This window comes from Strongylocentrotus purpuratus, unplaced genomic scaffold (assembly GCF_000002235.5).
Source record: "Strongylocentrotus purpuratus isolate Spur 01 unplaced genomic scaffold, Spur_5.0 spur5_scaffold_15, whole genome shotgun sequence".
In the NCBI taxonomy this organism is placed as follows: Eukaryota; Metazoa; Echinodermata; class Echinoidea; order Camarodonta; family Strongylocentrotidae; genus Strongylocentrotus; species Strongylocentrotus purpuratus.
This window is the reverse complement of record NW_022145600.1, coordinates 34,665,475-34,682,584: the sequence shown is the minus strand read 5'-3', so window position 1 is coordinate 34,682,584 and position 17,110 is coordinate 34,665,475. Positions and strand designations below refer to the sequence as shown.

Sequence of the window (17,110 nt, the reverse complement as noted above, 5' to 3'; positions counted from 1 at the left end):
TTTGGCATATCACTGTAACTTGGGTTGACCTATCAAACAAATTTGATTTGATGTGCCTGTCTAAACATGATCAAATAAGTTTGCATCACATCATTTTACATGTTAAATACTACCATAAAAGTACTTATGGATCTTGAAATATTGTAGTCAAGACTGTAAAACTGTCTTTTTATTATTATTATAATTCTATTCTTACCTCAACAACGATCACACACACGATCTCATCGTAGGATGCAGATATGACTTCACAGTTGTTACTTCCAATGGACACCTCGATGTCTCGGTCACCTCCGAGCCCGTAACCACTGATGGTCACTTCCGTACCTCCTGCTGCACTGCCCTCGTCTGGTGAGACGGTGCTAACATCAAAGGAGTACTCAAACTCTACTCCTCCTGGAGAGCCATAGAATGGAAAACACAAATGATTCACAAGTTTTATTCCATAGTTAAAGTTTCTGAACATAGATAGGCAACAGATATTTTGAGGCATGGATAGCCGATGCTTTGCAATGTGGCAAATCTGAGGATGACTTAACTTATTTCCAATTCAAACCAAAAGACTCTTCCAAAATCAACACTGGATTCAATCTCACTGGTACCCTTTAATGAGCTGTTTGTATGAAATGAACTCAGGTGAAACAAGACATGAATACTGAGACATTCAAGAAATATCATGTAGGGAACATTTTAGAGTAAAAGTTCTTTAGACAAGCGTCAGGAAAAGGCCATCGCAATTATAGCACTGAATTAAAAAAAAAGTATATCGTCTTTATTAACCTATTGTCTATGAAATCTGGTGGTCCATCTATTAAGCCTATGGGAATAAGAGAATTCAGTATACAGCGGGTTAAATTGAAATTGAGTCTAACCTGATGGAAGGGAGGCACTTCCCTTTCCGTCAATGACGACGGAGATGTTGTAAACTCCTCCCTGAGCTTGCCCCACATCGCATTCGATCCTCGTCGTATTCGCGTCCACGACCATGCAATCTGCTCCACCGATGGTCACATTGTTTTCAGCAACATCGTCGCTGAATCCTGTGCCGGTGATCACTACAGTGGTGCCGTCACTAGCAGACCCTAAGAATATGATGAAATAGAATGACGCTTTACATTACAGTCTGACAACAAAGTAGGCTACAGGGCATAAAATGGAATGAACTTTACATTATAGTTCTTTACACCCAATAAGTGAAATAAAAATCAACAACTGACAATTGATGCCTTCACTGAGAAAGGAAATCAACTAAATCAACTTTATATAATGAAATCACCAAATCTAAATCATGAATTCATTCCATATCTTGATCTGGATGCAGGGCCCTACTGGGCATAATCATGTCCGGTGAGAGAGGGCATGGCAGCTCTTAAGAAGAATCCGTTGATGGCCTTCCTGAATATTGTGTTTTCCAAGTCTTTGTAGGCAAAATTTGAAACAATTATATTTTTTGTCTGGGGGATCCACAAACTACAAGCACTGCTTTTTAGTGGACCCCCCCCCCCCCCCATTTCCTCAGAAATTAAGAATTTCTCGTAACAATTTTATTATGTGCAAAGTGTATTTGTATAGTTTCCAGAAATAATGAATTATGTATGGAAAAAAGTAATATCTTTGTTTACCTTTCTGTTGGAAAAGAAATAAATATGAATATGAATATATATGAATATGTTGAATTAATATTACAAATGTGCATGGCACTGCACTGCGTATATTAATAATCAACTTGACTAAATTGCAATAAAATATCCTCAAAACTTTGCAGTAAAATGGGTTTACCTGATGCAGGAGTGATAGAGCTCAATGTGGGTGTGGCTTCAGGGACGTACTCATAGGTACAAGAGTCACTCTGGCATGAAGATGGTATACCATTCACAATCACTTCCACCTGTTACAACAATCAATTATATAACTGGTTTAATTGAATGCTGTCAGACCATTGTGTACATTTGATTACTATCACAACTTTGTTTTCTTAGTACATCTATTTCAGTTAGTTTATCAGGCAGAGAATCAAAGAAGACAATTTGAGATGAAGCCACTTTTTTCGTAAACAATAAGTGTGTCATAATAAATTCCTGTTAACCCTAATCAACCTTCAAATTGAAAGTATCTACTGGAAATCCTAGTCAAAAAACTATTTTGTAACTAAACCTTTCATAAAACTTGTTATCAAAAAAACTGTGAAAGTTCTATAACAAATATGCAACGATATCATATTAACTATCTTAATTTTCAGTCTTATGAAACAGGGTATTAATAACAATAAATAGTAACATATCTCTTTATATATATGATTTACTGAGCTTCTTAAAAAAGCATGATGTTATTCACAAGGTCGACTCCTCACCTGTGGTTTATCGTTGACTGTCCTCAAAAACTCTCCTGGGATTCTCGAGAGGAACACAGAGCCCTCGTTGACACGAGTCGCGCTCACGTTGACCCATGTTACATTGTTGTACAGGTTGTTATCTGTCACCTACGTTGATACAAATTAAGAGAGAAGGAATGAGATTATCAATATGCATGATGTATCTGTCATTCCTAGTAATGTTAATTTATTGAAATGGCAATCAGTCAATTTTGACTAGACACACAATGAATTGAATTAGATTTTACAGGTAGTACCGGGTATATAGTACTGGAAAAGGCGTATGAAAAAAAAATTCCATTTAAAAAAATGATATACCGGTTAACATGTTGATGGAGAGAACACAGTAGAATTCATTATAACTCTCGACCCCAATATTGTAAACCAATTAACAGGGGTTCCCTGCACACAGAGTGAAACCCTGTAGATTTAAAACCAGGGACCTGTTTCACAAAGCCTTTTTTCAATGACAAATAACAAAAATCTGTGACAAATCTACAGATACCGGTAACCAATCAGAAGCATGGATTTCAGTAGCTTATAACAAAAACTGTCTTTTGTCACTGATGACAAGTTTTGTGAAATGGGGCCCAGACATCCTGTCAAAAGGCTTTGTCTGGAGCCATGTAAGTTGATTCAATACCTTTAGAAGGTAATTATCAAGAAGTTTGCTCTTAAAAATAGAATTTCAGATGTCTCCATCCATACCTGCAGTAATCCCTGACTGCCTCCTTTGCTGTCCCACTTGATGTTCCAGCTGTATCCTGTACATTCACCAGACCGGGTCACCGAGAGGTCGCCTACATCCAAGAACGTCTCTAGAATATCTTTCATCTGAGAGGACGTGCTCTGGCCACTAATACCTGTAGCAAGAAACAATAAAAGAATATTTATTTTTGTTTTCTTTATTACTTTCTATAATTAGTAACATTCCAGAATATCCTTCAACTGAGAGGAAGTGCTCTGACCACTGACACATTTTTGACACAGTAGAACTTATAAGAGGCCAGAGTTTTCCGTAGGGGGGGGTAGAGTAAGAATAAAGTCTCCTCGATCCCTGTATGATCTTCAATCTCCCTAGATTTTTGTGAGGCACTTGTGTAAAATTGAATGCAAAAGCCTAAAACCTCCTAATTACCCACCCCTCCCCCCCCCCCCCCCCCCCCCTTTAACAAAAAACTTCTGGAACTGCTCCTGATTTGACAGTGTAAATTTATGAAGTATATATAAGAAAGAAAGAAGAATAAACTATATGGTACGGAAAGAGAAAGAATATTCAAAAAGATTCAATAAAAGGGGCACTTGATAAAAACAGAAAACCTGATGGAACCTAATGGAAAAGCTGGATTGAAAGATAGTGAAAAAAAAGAAAAATAATAGAGGTAGGAAAGATGAGAGCTACGGCCGGGCCGGGGAAAGAAAACAACAAAAAAATGAGAAAAAGACAAAACAATTTCAGTAACAAATTGAACTTGAAAGAGAGAGAAAGAAAAGAAAGAAAGGAAGAAAGAAAGGAAGAAAGAAAAAAAGAAAGAAAGAAAGACAGAAAGAAAGAAGGACTAGAAATGCAATCGTGTCACAACGATGTGCGTGCAATGACGCCGTGTTTCTACATGTCAAACGAAAGAGCTTCTCTCGGACTATCCAGAGCAATTTGCACGAAGTCTGTAGCTTCTGTGATATTGGAGATAGGTAGGGCGAAAGAAAGGCATCAACAGTGACCTTGATGGGATGGTACTATGCCTACGAAGTTTGAAAGAAATTGGGATAGGGGAAAGAACCTAGAAAGGGCTCGCAAGCACTGCGTGTACAAACCAATGGGATTTGGTGCATGTTTGACATTGCAATCAAGTTCGTTGTGGGGGCCAAAAGCGTGAACCCGATATGCCCCATAGACAATGCGTGTAATGAATGGGCGGAAAACGTGCAGGATCTGTATTATGGCCGGAGTTAAATTTTTTTTTCTCTCTCTTTACGTCTCTTTATTGGCCGTATTTGGTATCATTAGAAAGAGAATTTCATGGTTGTTATTGTAAACCACTCTCTTTTTTTCTATGATAATCCTATCGAAACACGTGATGTAAAATAGATGTATAGGACAAAATGGCGTCTTAAATGGCCCCCTTGACCAATTTCAAAAATCCGGCCAAGAGGTGCCCTGCGTATTGGAACTCGCCATGTCACTGCAAATTTTCAAGGAAAAAAAAGGACGTTTAAGGGGCGAAAAGCAGTCTGAAAAAATGACGTCATAGCCGAAACGTGTTAGGTTCGGGCGGAAACTCGGCGGAATTCGTGTAGTGATCTTTGTTCAAATGCGATTTACTCACAATTTTCTGTGTGAACATATATAATACTTGGTATCATCCGAAAGGGCTCTTCATTGCGGTCAGTTTGACACCATTGTTAACTGCGCTCAATGTATTGCGCGCATTGAACGCGCTATTACGTAATCCATAGTAAATTCATCATTTTGGGCGATAACTTTGCGCTGACATATTCGAATTTTACCAAACTTAGTAAACAGTTGTCACGTATATGGATACATATGTCTGCAAAGTTTCATTGATGTAGGTATAACGATCGCTATTTTAGAGCAAGTTGAAGTTATTTCTCAATTTTCTTGAAAATGGCGAATTTGGAGGGCAATTTTCTCAAATTTGGTAAGTGATAGGGTATATAATTTTGTATAAGGCTGGAAAGGGCATATCTTCAAGTATCTAAATCCAAAAAAGGGTACGGGTTTGCCAAGACATTATGGAGATACGGCCACAGACAGAAAGCCAATTCCCAGAACTTTAGAGGGCGCTATTTATGTTTTGCATAGTCATTGGAGCATGAAATTTGGCATGGCTATGTGCAATTATAAGATAAGGATAATGTGAGATTTAAACACAAAACGGAATTTATATGAGAAAGTTATGGCAGTTTTAGATTTTTAGGGGTCCATTTTTCAAGAATTTGAGAGATTTTTGACGGAGTCAGTTTCAGATTTGAATTTTGAGTACGAAGATGGCATTTTGAAGGTCAGGTCATACGTCGCAGATGAAAGAACATCTATTAGACTATCTAGAGGAATTTGTTAGAAGTTTGTAGAATCTAGGATAGTGGAGATAGGAAGGAAGACAGAAAGGCCTTAAAATGGACCAAAAACGGACAAAATGGCGCCTGGACGGTTATGCATGAGTGATTTCGAAAATCAAAGAATGTAGTGACCTTGATGAGATGTTAGAGACCATGCCTATGAAATTTGAAAGGAAAAGGACATGATGAAAGCACCGAACCAGGAATAACAAACACTACGTGCAAAACGAATGCGATTTCCTGACGATAAGGAACAGGAAAAGGAGGAAAAGGAGAATATTAATGGGGCAGAATGTGAACGAAAACAAGGCAATGACGAAGGTTCGTCATTGCAAAAAGTCAAGAAAGAAGGAAAAGAAAGAAGGAAAAGGAAAAGGAAAAGAAAGAAGGAAAAGAAAGAAGGAAAAGAAAGAAAGAAACATTAAACAAAACAAAACAAAAAAGAAAAGAGCCATTCGTTTCACTCACCATTCACGACACTGCCTCCTTCCTGAGCGAGATTGAAGGTACCATACACCGGGGGAGTAGAGCGCTGGACTGACTCTACCGTCACGCTGGCACTATCCTCCCACCTACGGCTGCTGTACGTGACGAAGTCGCTCCCAGATTCAACGTACCCGTCATTGATCTGACCGCCTTGCACCCCGATGAGTGGGAAGTTGTGACCGCACTGGGAGGGCTGGAGCTCGATGGTGTAGCCGTTGGTGGTTGATTCCACCGAAGCATCGAGAATGAAGTTATCATTGGGTCGAGCAGCTGGTACACGAACTCCATCTTAAGAAAGATACACAACAAGAGTGATTTAAGTACCTATATACGGACGACTTGAATAATAAAAAGCCATCTCGCCGATCAAAATGATGTGTGTCGATGGAGAACTGTAGCCATGGCACACCGTCGATCTCTCAGTCAATGTTTACCTACAAGCCAGGGATGCTGATTTAGCCGCCCCCCCCCCCCTTCCTCTATTTTCGCGATTTCGGGTCAAAGGTCCGGGTGTTATGTAACATTTTGCGGTCGCGTACGCAAAGAGTTTTTAGATGCAAGTTTTATGTTGCATTTTTATACCCATCTTTTCTCATGTACTGTAAATAAACTTATTGCATATTCTCATTTGCATGAAACAATACAAATAAATCAAGAATATTACAAAGAAAAAAAAGATAGGAAACTATAAAACGAAATCAATTTTCATTATTAAGACAAAGCGGGGGGGGGGGGGTGTTGAAAAAATGCTCACTACCCACCCCCCCCCCCCTCGACCGGCACTCCAACATAAGGAAGTGAAATTTCTTTCACGACTTCACATGAAATCATCGCCAAAACACGACGTGTTCATGATATAATATATGACATCATAATTATTCATAAGTTGGATAATTAATTACCTTTTTTTTTCAGAGGTTTCGTTAATATAATCTTAGCATGTATATTGTACCATGAACACAGTTTTGTTTCATAACAATCAAAATATATAAATAAAATACCCCCCCCCCCCCCAAAAAAAAAAAAAAAAAAAAATTAAAACAATTCTTGCATAATTAATTAGCTCTAATTAGCATATTCTAATTAAAAAAATATTATAACGATGCAATATTGTAGATCTCATTGACATCTATTACCACGCCAAATTTGGAGTCGATCAGAGTTTCGGTTGCCGAGATCTTTTGGTAGACCCTTTTAGCCCACCCCCCCCCCCCCCCAGTTTGTTAAAGGTTCGAAATAGACCAGCTTTTTGAGGGTTAAATTTAGCCACATCTGTCAAGGTTGAGGGAACACCGAATAAGGAGGAAGGGGAAGAAATGCAAAAACTGATGCGCGTCGCACAGGTTGATGATCGTCACATGCACCTGCGACTGGGGCGTGGAAGCCCAAGAGCCGGGGGGGGGGGGAGGGGGAGGCATCCAGGTGACGGATTGCCGCCCCCCCCCCCCCCCCCCCCCCACTGCAGTTGATGCTTTTGATGATTTCTTAGCATTACTTAATATAACCTTCAATTGCTGGGTAAGTCACTAACTTATTGGCTCAGACCTAAACATTTAGATTAAATGAAAAGGCTAGACTGTAAAAAGAAAGACTGTTAAAGCTTACACGAGTCGTCTTTGACGCCGATGAAGATGTTATCAACCCAGAAGTCTTGGTCTGTCTTCTGGTAGAGCCTGATTCGTTCCAGATAGACACCAGTTCCAGAAAGCATTTGGTCTGCAAGCCACGACTGTGATATCGTATCCCACAAATCTACACATGTATGCTGCCAGCTGAAAGTAAAATATATAATTTAACTGTGTTACTTTCAGTCTAATATGTGCGTCAAGAAATGTTCGTTTATCTGGCCTGAAGAGTGGAAAGCATGCATAAAACACAAATAAAAATAAAATTTGAATAATTTTTTCTTACCTTATTTCATAAAATGACAGGGGCAATATAATATTTCTGGTGAGATAAAGTTGTTATCTTTTACACGTTCGCAGAACTTTATTGATCAGTTTAAAATATTTAGGAGATTTATCAAGAATAAACCTTATTGTTCAAATCATTTCGTGAGAAGAGGTAAGAAGAATAACATTATTCCCATTTTATGACCAACAGTGTAATATTATTTTGTACATACTTGCTGTTCTGTATGAAGTCGGCAGAGATGTACATTGCGTTGAATCGACTGGCCTTGCTTGAGTCAATCCAAGAAACCCAGACGTAGAACCATTTCTCGAAACCAGTCCCACGATGTCCCAAACAAAACTGAAATGAAAACCAAACAATATAAATAAAACATTTAAAAAGAAACTTAGGCTATTGTTTTTGTTCATTTTTGTTGTCTTTTGTCGGTTAGGTCTACGATGATAAAAGCTCACGTTTTAGGGCAGTGTTAGGTCTTTTGAATAAAATAATTAAAAAAAGTCTCGAACAAGTTAACCAAGGGGGGAGGGGTCTTCCGATTTTCAAAGTTGTCAACAATAATTTAAACTGGTCGAAAGATGTTCATATTACCGACAGATTGAGGTTACAAACACTATACGAGCAAAAATTATTGGGTTTCCCGGTGAGCCTCTAAAATTAATTTTTCCTTGCTTGTCATTTATTGCCTTAATGTACCTTGCTTGTGTATCTCAGGTCGACGCTTGAAACAGAGCCGATGACACCAGCGAAAAACACCCACCAAGGATTACGAAGCGAGGTTCGTCCACAGAATGGCTCCTGATCGTATACACGTGTTCCGTACTCGTTGCCCACGGCGGCGGACTCGTAATCCACGGAATAATAAGGTTTTCCGCTGCTGGTCGACTCGCATTGAACAGTGATCATATCCAGAAAGGCATCGCGAACCTGGAGAAGGTAAGAGATTTATCTCATTAGGAACTTTGTCAATTCAAGAACTTCAGGTGCACTTTGCACAAATAGGCTTAAGTTCATAAATCCCCGGAGGAATGGAAAAAAACATTTGCTGCGACTTGGAACCTTTAAGTCGATTTTCATCAAAGATACGATTCAGTTATTATAAAAACCAAATTCGTATGTATCGTGGTCCATTTCAAAACATATCTATTCATTGGCATCATCTCGGATCATTAAGGGTCCTAAAACAAAAGTCACCAAAGAGCTGGAAAAAATAGAGATTAAGAGAGAAATAAACTGCTTCCAAGGTGGCGTAAAAAGCTATTATTCCTCGTTCTTATTTTCTATGCTATACTGTATTTGTTTGTTTTGTGTTTTTTCCCTCTAGCTACTTCTGTCTCTTATATACTTACATCGTCAGTTGACGAATCGAATGTCAAACTATCAGATAAACGTCCGCCATAGAAGAGTCTGAAACTAGACGGAGCAGTACCATTCACTACGCCAGTAGCTACTCGACTGATGTTCACTCTAACATTGTCAGCCCAAGTGGCATCTTCAATGAGAGAGAAGTTGCCTGCGGAGAAAATAACATAAGTATATATATATATTTTAATTAAAGTATTATGATTATCACCGTCAAGTATTTGGCGTCACCTGCGCCTGGGAAGGGAGAAGCGAACTTAATCACTGTTAAAAAAATGTAATGTACCTTACGAGATAATGATGAACAATAAATCATTTTCGACTGCACATTTATTAAATCTATTTCCGAGGTTCTGCAGGGAGGGAATATCATTAAAAAAGTTAGTTTTTAAAATACCATAAGTATCCCTGTTTCAAAAAAAGTGATGATATTTGTAAGAAGAGGCATATTCTCAAAGCTCATATTGATATGAATCAATTTGCAAAAGATTATTAACTAAATAAATGGATGGCTAGCGAGTTTATCTGAGTTACTGAAGGTCACCGTTTAGAAAATCGAAATTTTGAAACACAAAAGAAACCGGCGTAGTTTAAATTATGTTGCCTAGGAGTATGGAAGTCTGTATTCTCTAATATCAACATCTGCTAAGAGTCAGATCGGTGTTAACTTCATGTAAAATGATATCATCAAACACCCATCAGACTCTCAGCAGACTTAATATGAAGAAGTTTATCCTGGAAATTCTGGGTAACATTTCACGAAATCGTCATAAATAAAAGTTAACCGACATCACTTTGAGACGCGACTTAATTAGTTGACGAGTTTCAATTGGATGTCGGCGTACTGTCTTGTACTTGTGACGGTTCCGTGAGATTATGCTTTAAAGACGCACCTATTTAACATTTAATTCATCCATTTTGTCTGTTACCCAGTACATCTTGTCATCTTGTCTTTGTATTCTGTTGTGTTTTTCTTTAGAGCGCTTAGGGACATGTTTTAATACTATGACATGCGCTATACAAGAACGGTTAATTATTATTCTTATTATTATGCTGCTTTGGAAATCTATCGCTTACCATAGCTGTTGAACTTGACCCTGTAGACCGTCACATCACCCTCTTCGAATGCAGTCACATTGACGGAGAGGTTACCGTAGGTCATGTTACCAGACGATGAGTTACCAAGAGGTAACATGTTCAGGGCATCTTGCACTTCCATCGCTGAGGCACCGACTTCGATATCATCTGCAGAGTCGGAAGAAAACAGAAGATTAAAACAAATTACGATGGAACGAAATAGTTTTCGCTTACATGGATGACTCAATGAAGCCAATGTATGTCATTTCGATTGCGTCTTTCCATGCGCTAATCTACCCTATAACTCTACGTGATGCACGCACTATTTTGACATACATTTCTGTACGATGCGGCTCTTTTTAACTATGTGCTGTTATATAATTTGACATTCAATTAATTCTACTGACTTTAATTTTATTCAACAATGAATATTCCGCTATAAGCATTTTCATAAAAAAACAAAAAGTAATACAACATGCCCAGAAGATCTGCGCCTAAAATGTTTACCAATCTCTCTCTATCTCTATCTCTTGGAATATATCTCCTATGATTTCTATCTGTTGTCCCTTATATACATAGGCTACTTTTCGCTCGTTTCCTATATATGCCTGCAGAGTTTGACGCATGTGTCTATGGTTTGACGTACCGGTATAGAATTCTCTGTAGTTGAGACGGAAGTAGCCAATGAAGCCACTGCCGCTACCCTCCGTGCTATTCTCTGTAGTCATGGTCATCGTGGTACTCTCAGCGGTGGTCATATTATTTTCCGTGGTGTTGATCACCATGTTAGCCATCGAGGTCATGGTGAACTGGTCGTCATCGTCCTCGCAGAAGATACCGGTACAACCGATGCTGACGCGAATATCCTGGGTCTCGTAGAGACCGCTTCCATATGTCACGGACTATGTAAAAAGGTAGCACAGAAAGGGGTTTATAGATGATGATCATCATTATCGTTTACATGATTTATAGTGATGAAGAAGATGATGATCGTGAGGATCATAATGATAATGATTATGAGGACTAAACTACCATTCTGCCACTCGTTTCTTTGTGGTATATCGTCATTGTGCCTTTTTCTGTTTCTCTTCTTCTCATGTTTTTGTCACTCTTCATTTCTTTTCCATTCTTTTACTCTTATCAATTTTTTGTAGAGCTCTGATAAGTTAAAAGTTAGATATGACCGAGAACCTGTAACTCAATATTTATATAAATTTGCAGATAACTCACTCATATTTCACTATCATTATTTCATTAAGGTCAGCTTTTCCAACTTACGAGGGAATACTGACTTTTGCGTCATTTCGACACTTCTTCCCACCACATCTTCTTGTCTCAAGTATCTTCCTCATTTAATAAGACCAACCTTACTACTTTCCTTCTTCACCATATCTTTCCATGAAATCTTCGGTCTTCCTATCCCTCTTATGCTATCCAATTCGCGCTCTTTTCACATGTTCATAATCTTCCCTTCTCAGAACAAGACCCACCCATCTTAATCCATTTCTATTTACCACTTCCATCACAGTTTCTTTCAGACCCAACCATTTACAAGAGGTTTTCCTCAATGTCTTATTAGGAAAGTCCTATTACCTGATATTCGTTTTTCACATCTGAAGAGATTGTGATGGTCTGTTCCTCACTCGTCGCTCCGTCATACTGTGAAGCAATGATGGCCGTGTCGTAGAAGAAGACACCGACGTACATGTTATCCCCACCGGTGTTGTCTCTCATCCGTGACTCTAGGTAGTAGTACTTGCCGCCTTCCAGAAACATCTTATCTGAGATCTGTCCGTCGAACCGAAAGAAGCTGTTGGAATACGCCTGGCTGTTAGCGATCTCCACCTGGGTATTGGAAATATTAATAAACTGTTAAAATAATGCCAGAGGTATATCCCAGTGCATTTGCGATGGAAATAGCATTGTCTGCAAAGGTCCGTCTAAATTGCAAATGGTTATACAACCGACTATCCTATATCGTTATGGTAAATATTTGAATTGAGACTGCTATATGACTGTTCATCCATAAGTACTCGGATCCTTATCAAGATACTAATTCACTTTTATATAACGGTACAAACGCCACCGGGAACATGCCTTTATGAAGCCGATCTTTTTAAAAGCGGAAATATTGGGAATGTATAGTAGCTTAACATGTCAAACCTAGAATGTTATTAGATTGTCACCAAATTGGAGCGACTGTTTCGGGGTCAGCAGAAAGTGCGACCGATTTGACTAGAATTGAGATGAGAATAGCGGAGGATTTGATGCGCGATGCCTTTTCCGTCGACATGCCCTATACGAGACGTCACTTCGAATGCGTTTTAACCTCTGCTTGTATAATTATGAAGTCAATTAACGAAAGCAATGATTGCAGTGTGTTGCATTCACACAAATCAACGTCAACATTCTTAACTCGTGTGTACTATACTTTCACTGACCATGTCGGCAGGGTATCTCGTCTGACTGAGGTAGAGAGCAGAATTGTCGTCACTTTGGATGGCCAGGGCGTAGTGACCATCGGAAGGAGGAACGAAGAACCCTCTGAAGCGAGAGATGTAGTTATCGAACTCTCCGCAAGGACGGTCCTCCGGGGAACTGGCGAATGGACGGATATGGGAGCAGTAGTCGGAAGCTGATGTGTTGAAGTCCGAATCGACACTGATACTGTATATGCAGTAAAAGAAGGTATACACGATCTTGAAAATATGGAACGATAATCATGTACGGCGTACATACCAAGGTAGTACACGAGTAGACAATAACGTGTCAGAGAGTATAGTTGGCACAACCTATACATAGAGAATTACTCTGTAGTTTTGAGTGAAACATTATACTTCCATGTGGACACCCCCCCCCCCCCGGGCCCCTTGGAATTACAAAAAAAGCTACCTGTGTGCTCTCAGCCTTCCAAAAGGACGTATATAGATTTTGAGGGAGAGGAGCTAGAAAAAGGTACGGAAACTGATAAGACACAATTAAGATACTTAGGGGTGGGGGGGGGGGGGTTCCAGATAGCAATATTATATTTGGCCACCTAGCTAAATCGGCCATGGTCGACACAGTTCCAGTCGAGTCGACGTTGGCTGAGCGCAAACACTGGGCTGCTGGCTCAAACGTCAATTTTCACTATTGAACCATATTAGTGGCCTGATGAATAAAGAGACGCCAGCTTATTAAGAGACAGTCACACTAATAGACGAATATATTGTCCCCGTGTATGCCAGCGTAAAGAAAATATATGGCATTGGCTTGCATACGCTGAAGTTCGTTGAGAAATTGATTTGAATTCGTCTTTATTCGTTTTAATAAGTTCCACTACTATGCTATTCGCTGGAGATGCATGCTCAATTTTTTTTGTGGACGTGGGCCAACGAACAGTGAGTTCGCTCTTCTTGCGACGTTGGAACGACTTAGCGCAACGCTGGCATAATTATATGAGATGCTATATGAGTAATTACTGTTCCCCTATATCATGAAATACGTCTGAATGTTACACGTACTCTCCATCTGTTTCATTCCAGACTTCTCGGGTAATTCCACGGCTACCAGGGAATACTGTGGCATTGACGTGAAGGATGTTATCATCAGCAGGATTGGTACGACACAGGATCTCGGTACTGCTCACGTTGTAAATATCACAGGGAACACCTTTAAAAAAAAAACGTTGCGAATAAAATGATAAAAAACAACACAATAATCAAGAAGAAGAAAAAATCACACAGTGTGAAAGAACATAGCATTATAAATAACAGGGAACGTTCCGACATGCAAGAGTTTTCTAAACGGCATGTGTGTCTCCTAGCTAGACTACTAAATATATATACTCTCTGCATCTTTAATAGATAACCAAAAACAAAACGTTTAAGGCCTGCCATTCATTCATATAACCAGCTTATAGTTTCTGAGGCAAGGTAGTAGTAATTCAGAATGTTGTTCTCGATTATCTAGACTAGTCTAAAGTAGAAAAGTCCTAACATGGGTCTGGGAGAACGGACTTAACCTACCTCCGATGTATACTGCCAGATCTGGATCAGTATAGTCAAAGTAGCTTCCTTCAATAACTACATCTGTACCACCAGACAGACTGCCCTCTACGGGGGATATGCTAGAGATATCTGCAGGAAAGAAAAACCAGTGTCATTGAATTCATAGCAGGGAGGTGAGACTTTAACTCACATGCCCTGTTCATAGTATACATTTATGAAAGTAAGCCCAATTTTAATACCTTTATGGAACATAATATAGTATCTAAGCACTCACACCTTCACTATCACAATATCAAAATTAACACGTACATTCGTATTTACAAATTACATTAGCTATCAGTATCAAGTTGACTTAGGTTGTGTACAATATTAATCTGCAGTAGAACGTAATCTGAGAACTTCCCTTCGAACGTATGAACGTTAAATGTATATAGATTATTATATTGTTCGTTTGTAGGTCGTCCAATATTCCACGACAGGTTCTTTCCAGGGAAACGTCATTAGTTTTTCATTCTAAAAAGTTACAGAACATCGTTCATAAAAGCTTGAGAAAGGGCATATTGGTGATCCCTGCCAAATCCTGCGATGTTTAACCATTTCTCTTCTCATGATTATGTTTGTGAAAACTTGTATATACCAAAGAATATCTATATCCTTATTTACGAGAAGGTAAGTCGATGGGAAACCAGAACATACCTGCGTGGGTCTGGTAATGGTAAAGCTTGTGCTCTCCGCTGACGTAGAGGGTGTTTGTATCAGACAATGATCGACCGTACTCTCCAGAGACGAGATATGTCAGACGGTAGGAACCTGAAAGAGAGAGAGAGAGAGAGAGAGAGAGAGAGAGAGAGAGAGAGAGAGAGAGAGAGAGAGAGAGAGAATAAATTTGACTTTCATTAAAGATATCAGACAACACAGCAGTGGCGAACGTACGGCATGTCCCCCTAAAAGAAGGTAAAAACCGTTCCTACACTAATACCACTACTATCTATAAGATGCCAATCGAAGTCTTTTTTCTAAAGTTTGCCAACTAATTTTTTATTTAAAGAGAGAAAGACAGAGAGAGAAAGAGAGAGAGAGAGAGAGAGAGAGAGAGAGAAAAGAGAGAGAGAGAGGGGGGAGCAGCGGTGTCATAGTGAAAAAAGGAATTCGGACAATTTTTCCAACAAGGGAAAGAAGTAGAAATGAGAGTTGATAGCAAATCAATCGTCAATAAAATAAAGGGTCCTGAAGTTTTGTAAAGTTTGTCTCTGCCGAAAAAAACGTGACGCCCCTGTGATAATTACTGGAGAGAGGGATAAAGAAAGAAAGAGGGAGAAAGTTGGGTAGTAACAAGGCTTTGACGAATAATTAACATTTCATGAAGCATTTAAGTTAGACGAACGTCACCAAGCTATATCAATATACCTGCAGTGTGTTCGCAAGCGTGATCAATATAGTTAAGCAACCAGCTATTTTGAGGCACCAAACAATACAAAATCTTCAGAACCTCCTGAGCAAGTATCAGTCGATATTAGATTAAGTGTCTATTCGATCAATAATTTTTCTCGATAGGTTCCGAAGAGGGGATGTGTGGAAATACAATATAAGAATTCGATAATCCGCTCTTAATGTACGTCATCGGGAGTTCCATAATAGAGTCAACGAAAGCGAAGCCTTTGCAATTTCAATGAGCCCAATTGCCATGATTGTTATCTGAAGTTATATAATTGGAGCTGGAACAGACTATCTTATGGCAGGGACCAGGGGCCGGGTGTCCCTTCTGTCTACACAGCGACCCAGGCCCAGGTTCGAGCTCGAGTGCTCTATCGAAGGTTGACGAAAAAAGTTCACCCCCGAAATTTCAATAATCAGATGTGATTGATAAACGTTTTAAAAAAAAGCAAATATACTATACTAAGTACTAATGAAATTAATACCTAGAATAAAAATTGTTTTTAAACATCAACCAATTCTTATTATATTAAGTAAACAGATTATTCTCATTAAAATCTTCTGTTTACTTAAAAGTTTACGTATGCCTACATCAAGGAAATGATAACCAGCCACTACTGTCTACTTTTAACGCACGTGTTTGCATAACCATCCTTGCATAACCATACACCTGTCTTATACAAACACAGTTGAGCTTTCATTCAAAGATAAATCGGAAATACAATTGCCAAACGAACCTGTCCGTCACGTACTGCTCTCAAGAATAAAAGGTAATTAAAAAGAATTACAGGGTCCTTCGTGACGTTTTTGTTTTCCTTGGATTCCTATTGTCGGGTAAGAAAGTCACAACCGTAAGTTCTTTAGAACCAGAGGTCACACTTAAACAATATTCTTTTTTATCTTGGGAGCAACCAAGGACATGGAATACAAACAGATTGATTTTCAGGTACCTAACAACGGTTCCTTTGCCAAGTGACATAATTTCAGCACTTCTTACTCAAACGCTAAAAAGATCATCTTCATGCCAATGGAGAATGATCGTTATCTCATTTCAGAAAAGCCATCTTCCTACTGAAGTCTCTTGTCAATTTAGAGTCTGCAATTAGGCATTCAGGTGGTCGGGTTGGGAATGAGTACACAATTAGCCAAAGAGATTTGTTTGCATTAGTATCATTGAGGTGTTAATTAGACCATTAGACGGGCAGAGTGGCGGAAATGTCATTATTTGATTTCAAGGCATCGTTTCGCGAAACCGTAATAAGATTGCCGACATCCCAATGATGTTTATAGCGGTTTTGTGAAACGCGACTCAGATTGATTCTTCCGCTGATGGTCATTTTTAATGTCCTTGCAAGACAGTCACCTTCAGATAAATCAATTAAAGATGTCAAAAATGGGGAAA

General features: G+C 39.0%; 1 protein-coding gene across 1 annotated transcript in view; it reads right to left on the bottom strand.

Moving 5' to 3' along the window:
* Positions 1-17,110, bottom strand: part of LOC575549 (fibrocystin-L) — a 63,746-nt gene that overhangs the window by 31,814 nt on the left and 14,822 nt on the right. Inside the window, exons 9-25 of the mRNA XM_030986305.1 lie at positions 14,971-15,084; positions 14,293-14,403; positions 13,789-13,936; positions 12,727-12,952; positions 11,879-12,130; positions 10,932-11,187; positions 10,286-10,453; positions 9,196-9,359; positions 8,543-8,773; positions 8,061-8,188; positions 7,541-7,707; positions 5,918-6,223; positions 3,077-3,231; positions 2,348-2,476; positions 1,777-1,885; positions 870-1,079; positions 197-393 (exon numbers count right to left, since the gene is read on the bottom strand). Coding sequence (XP_030842165.1) covers positions 197-393; positions 870-1,079; positions 1,777-1,885; positions 2,348-2,476; positions 3,077-3,231; positions 5,918-6,223; positions 7,541-7,707; positions 8,061-8,188; positions 8,543-8,773; positions 9,196-9,359; positions 10,286-10,453; positions 10,932-11,187; positions 11,879-12,130; positions 12,727-12,952; positions 13,789-13,936; positions 14,293-14,403; positions 14,971-15,084 — 3,071 coding nt within the window. The remainder of the gene's footprint in view (positions 1-196; positions 394-869; positions 1,080-1,776; positions 1,886-2,347; positions 2,477-3,076; positions 3,232-5,917; positions 6,224-7,540; positions 7,708-8,060; positions 8,189-8,542; positions 8,774-9,195; positions 9,360-10,285; positions 10,454-10,931; positions 11,188-11,878; positions 12,131-12,726; positions 12,953-13,788; positions 13,937-14,292; positions 14,404-14,970; positions 15,085-17,110) is intronic.